This window comes from Bos indicus x Bos taurus, chromosome 20 (genome assembly GCF_003369695.1).
Source record: "Bos indicus x Bos taurus breed Angus x Brahman F1 hybrid chromosome 20, Bos_hybrid_MaternalHap_v2.0, whole genome shotgun sequence".
In the NCBI taxonomy this organism is placed as follows: Eukaryota; Metazoa; Chordata; class Mammalia; order Artiodactyla; family Bovidae; genus Bos; species Bos indicus x Bos taurus.
This window is the reverse complement of record NC_040095.1, coordinates 63,261,305-63,266,396: the sequence shown is the minus strand read 5'-3', so window position 1 is coordinate 63,266,396 and position 5,092 is coordinate 63,261,305. Positions and strand designations below refer to the sequence as shown.

Sequence of the window (5,092 nt, the reverse complement as noted above, 5' to 3'; positions counted from 1 at the left end):
CTGTCCCCTCCAAAGGAAGGAGTGATTGTCATCTCCAGGGCACAACAGCTCTTTCCAGAGCTGGCCACCTGAATACACAGTTAGCTATAAACCTTCCCACCCACTGGGACATGGGGGAAGGAAATTCCAAGAAGACAAAGTTTGTTGCTTTGCTCCTTCCTCCGTAGGCAAGAGTAACCTCAGAGCTTTCCGACATCCAAGGATCTTCTGAAGCAAAGACCTCAGTTTAGTACAAAGAGATCTATATATCTTAGGTTTATAAATCAACATTTGAATCCATGTTGTTGATGACTGGCAAATCCAAACCTAACACATTTTTTATCATTACAAGTAAGCTGAAAGCTGGCCAAAATAAGGAACATCTTTTGCTTCCACTGGGGGGAAAAAAAGGGTTCTGAAGGTGTTTTAGGAATATATACATATATCTTAGCATCTGACATCATCAGCTAGTTCAAAACCGCATCTGTGACTTCAAGCAGATGGAGAAGGCCCCAGCCCACCCACCTACTGATGCTGCCTCATTGGGAAGACATTCAGTGTGGTAGGAGTTCCACATTGCCACCATCAGGTGAAAGGGCCCCAAAGCTGAGCACACAAGTGCAAAATGAAATATCTTTGCAAGCTATTGTCTGTTCAGTGTGTCCAATTAGGTGAAATGGAAAGTGAGAGTTCAGCCCTTGTTTCCTCTTCCTCTTGCACCTGTCTGCCTTTTTATCATGTCACCATGGCACCTAGGTTCTTGGCAGCATGGAGTAGGTGAACCTACTTACAGGGCCAGAGAAATCCAGCCTGTCCTTGGCTTACTCTCTGATCTGATGAGAAAAAAATGGTTGTTGTCTGTGACTCTAAAAAAAAGTGCAGAAATAATATCCAGATAGATAAGGAACGAGCAATCAATGCTTTCAGTCAGGATAAATCATCTAAAACCAGCATTAGACACACAGGGTCCTCAGGACATTCATGCACCCTTCTGCCATCACAAGTTCCAGCAGGTGCTTCCCTTTTTCTTTAAGCTTTTTATTTTGAGATAACTGCAGATTTGTAAGCACTCATAAGAAATATTAAAAGCGTCTCCCAGATGGCACTAGCAGTAAAGAACCCGCCTGCCAATATAGGAGACATAAGAGATGTGAATTCGATTTCTGGGTAGGGAAGATCCCCTGGAGGAGGGCATGGCAACCCATTCTAGTATTCTTGCCTGGAGAATCCCATGGACATTGGAGCCTGGTGGGCTATAGTCCATAGGGTTGCAAAGAGTTGGACATGACTTAAACGACTTAGCATGCATGCGTGTAAGAAATAATACAGAAAAATCTCTGTACCACATACCCAGGCTTCTCCAATGAGGTAACACCTGGCAGGGATACTGACATTGACGTAATCCAGCAATACATTTTTCGCTTTGAAAATCAGTGTAACCCTTTGAAAAAGGAAAGCATCCACAAAAATATCTCAGGTTGAACAAATAGTCTTTAGATGATGCTTCGTAAATTTGTGAATAAACTTTGTCTGGCTGAGGGAGGCTGAGCAGCTTCTGTTAATTCACCGAACTGCCGATTCTTTGACTGCATCAAAGTTATCTCTCACTGACCTCACTTTCTGAGGAGGAGCAATGCCTTTGCATTTTGTTTCATTTTCGGGTTTCCTAAAATTAAAGTAATAGAGTGGACGGAGTGGTATGAACCAACCACGAAGGTGCAGAACAGAAATAGAAAGCTTCTGAGGTTAAAAATTTGAAAAAAGATCAAAGCAATGATCAGGTAGTGGCAGAGATAGAGGGCCAAGAAGGACAGGATGGAGAGAAAGGCCCTGATGTACGCACGTGTGTGAGGGTTTCTGGGGCCTGTCCATGTGTTTCTCACCTGCCAGGCATGTCTTCCCAAGGAAAATATCAAGGGCAGAGAAGAAATCAGGAAGATGAACAATGGCAATGCAAACTCAGCAAACAGAAAGGCAAACTGTAAGGTAGGGGTTACTTTGATGTGAGTTGTTACATTTGGGAAGAAAAGGCCCAGGAAGTCTTCTCCATAAAATACCCACTTATATTTGACATGCATAGCAGAAGTACTACATGCATACAGCAGGGACACAAGAATCAGCCAAGGAACCAACTTGGAGATCTTCATCTTCAACCAGAACGAGAGCGGGTGAGCGATGGTAGCAATCTTGGTGCAGTAGTAGACACTGAGCCAGGTGGCAAACCAAAGTCCCAAATCATTTACAAATGTGAAAACTACAAGCGTCTCAGTAAATTGAGGGAATTTGATCAAGGAAAGAAGAGCCAGGTTAGTGTAGAAGAAGGCCAGCTGAATTCCCATCCTGGAAATCGCCAAGCAGGAAACAAGGAGATCCAGCGGGATCAACTTTCTCTGCTTGATGAAGTCAGTACCGTTCACAATCACAATGATGCCATTTACTAAAATCCCCAAGAGAAGGTGTACCACTGCCAAAACAAGGTGGCTAACAAGGTGAGACTCCAGCATTCTGAGAAGAAAAAAAGAATCACTTACTTTAAAAAATGATGTAGCTATGGATGTTCAAACAGTTTGGATTATTTGAGTTTTCTTTATCCTTCAACAAAAATTCCTTTAGAGAACACAGCTCTTAACAACAAAAAAAATGAGGTAGGAATGTGGCGGACACTTTTTTCTATCACTGTTTCCTCAATTTAGTCCCAAGGCAGTCAAATAAGAAAGAGATACTTGAGCAATGATTTGCCTCTTAATGATGGCATTTGCATTTCCCTGGTCTATTTGGCTTTCAGCTTCATCATAAGCAAATGGTGGAACCAGACACCTCCAGGGCTGGAGAAGGTCTTCTCCAGTACCTGAGCAGTGGAAGCTTCTCAATCCTCATCTCTACCATGAATTATTTAGTTATGCCTATAGGTGTGATTCTATTTAATACTTGCAAGGCATTCTTTACAGAAAACTCTTTTTAAAAACAAACAAAAAAATCATTTGTGGTATAATGACATAGTACAATCAGCAACGTGAGACTCCTAAGTAGCAGTTCTTCATTATGCAGTTACTGAACAACTTAATGCCACCTAAAATATAAAACAGTAATGAGATAAATCATATGTTATAAAACACAGAGCATGACAAACTATAACGGCAAGGTAAGTAGGCTTACACATCCGTGTACACAATAGGTCAAAAGCTGAAAGGAAGGTAATAGAGAACCCTTCAGCACCATTCTCATCAGTCACCAAACATCTTCAGTATAATAAAGGGTTCAAAATTTTTTCCATTAGTTTTCCAAGACTGTGAGAATTTTATGACATGAGCTGATTGTTCCAGGGGAAATGTAATGATAAAAGAGCACATGATTTGATTTGTTGTTTTAACTCTCTAATGGATTATTTTTGGCAAAAGTAAATGAGCAATTATTAAAATGTATTCTGCGTGAGCGGTTGCACTCAACCTTGATACTGTTGACATTCAGGGCTGGATATTTGATGGGTGTGGTAGTGCCATCCTGGGTAGTGTAGCAAGTCTCTCAGCTTCTAAGCATCAGATGCCAGCAGGGCACCCCCTGCCCAAGCTGCTACAACAAAAAATGATTCTGGACTTTGCTGAGTGTTCCCTGAGAGCCAAAATCACCCCTCCACTGAACATCACTGTCTTACTCCTGTGGGGACAAAGGTGGATACAATAGTTTCTGTCCTCAAGGCACTTGAAAACTAAAGGCAGAGCAAGCCACCTTGTAGAATGTGACATAAAACTAAATTCATTATTTGGGCAATTAATCACCAGAGCACAAAGTGGAGAGTGGTCTATTAAGCCTTTGTGGAATGAAGCTTTTCCAACCTAGCAGTTAATCACAGTGGACCCAGCAGAGCCTCCCCTGAAGCATGTGTCCCTATGGACATGGGTTGTACTTTGCCTGAAGGTGTCCTAAAAGGCTCTTAGGGTGAAGCTCACAATTTAGAAAGGTGGAAGGCAATCCATATGAAATCCTTCATGTTGAAAGTAGGGACTTAGGTTATCTTATGATTCTTCTCTGAATATGCAGTATCTGTTTCCAAATTTGGAAAACTCAGCAGTGGCCACAGGACTGGAAAAGGTCAGTTTTCATTCGAATCCCAAAGAAAGGCAATGCCAAAGAATGTTCAAACTACTGCACAATTGCACTCATCTCACACACTAGCAAAGTAATGCTCAAAATTCTCCAAATAAGGCTTCAACAGTATGTGAACCATGAACTTCAAGCTGGATTTAGAAAAGGCAGAAGAACCAGAGATCAAATTGCCAACATCTACTGAATCATCAAAAAAACAAGAGAGTTCCAGAAAAACATCTACTTCTGCTTTATTGACTATGCCAAAGCCTTTGACTGTGTGGATCACAACAAACTGTGGAAAATTCTGAAAGAGATGGGAATACTGGACCACCTGATCTGCCTTTTGAGAAATCTGTATGCAGGTCAAGAAGCAACACTTAGAACTGGACATAGAACAGGAGACTGGTTCCAAATCAGGAAAGGAGTACGTCAAGGCTGTATATTGTGACCCTGCTTATTTAACTTATACGCAGAGTATATTATGAGAAACGCTGGCCTGGATGAAGCACAAGCTGGAATCAAGATTGCCGGGAGAAATATCAATAACCTTAGATATGCAGATGACACCACCCTTATGGCAGAAAGTGAAGAAGAACTAAAGAGCCTCTTGATGAAAGTGAAAGAGGAGAGTGAAAAAGTTGGCTTAATTTGCTATTATTTTCTCCCATTCCGAAGGTTGTCTTCACCTTGCTCATAGTTTCCTTTGTTGTGCAGAAGCTTTTAATTTTAATTAGGTCCCATTTGTGTATTTTTGCTTTTATTTCCAGTATTCTGGGAGGTGGGTTATAGAGGATCCTGCTATGATTTATGTCGGAGAGTGTTTTGCCTATGTCTCCTCTAGGAGTTTTATAGTTTCTGGTCTTACATTTAGATCTTTATTCCATTTTGAGTTTATTTTTGTGTATGGTGTTAGAAAGTGTTCTAGTTTCATTCTTTTACAAGTGGTTGACCAGTTTTCCCAGCACCACTTGTTAAAGAGATTGTTTTTAATCCATTGTATATTCTTGCCTCCTTTGTCAAAGATAAG

General features: G+C 41.1%; 1 protein-coding gene across 1 annotated transcript; it reads right to left on the bottom strand.

Annotated features, from left to right (window-relative positions):
• Positions 1-1,592: 1,592 nt before the first annotated feature.
• On the bottom strand, positions 1,593-2,483 carry TAS2R1 (taste 2 receptor member 1). Its single transcript, XM_027520488.1, has one exon. It carries the CDS (start codon positions 2,481-2,483, stop codon positions 1,593-1,595), a length of 891 nt encoding a protein of 296 aa, XP_027376289.1.
• Between the last annotated feature and the right edge of the window lie 2,609 nt (positions 2,484-5,092).

Bases quoted from the DNA above. Each gene is read 5' to 3' on its own strand.
- TAS2R1 (XM_027520488.1), bottom strand. From the start codon at position 2,483: ATGCTGGAGTCTCACCTTGTTAGCCACCTTGTTTTGGCAGTGGTACAC.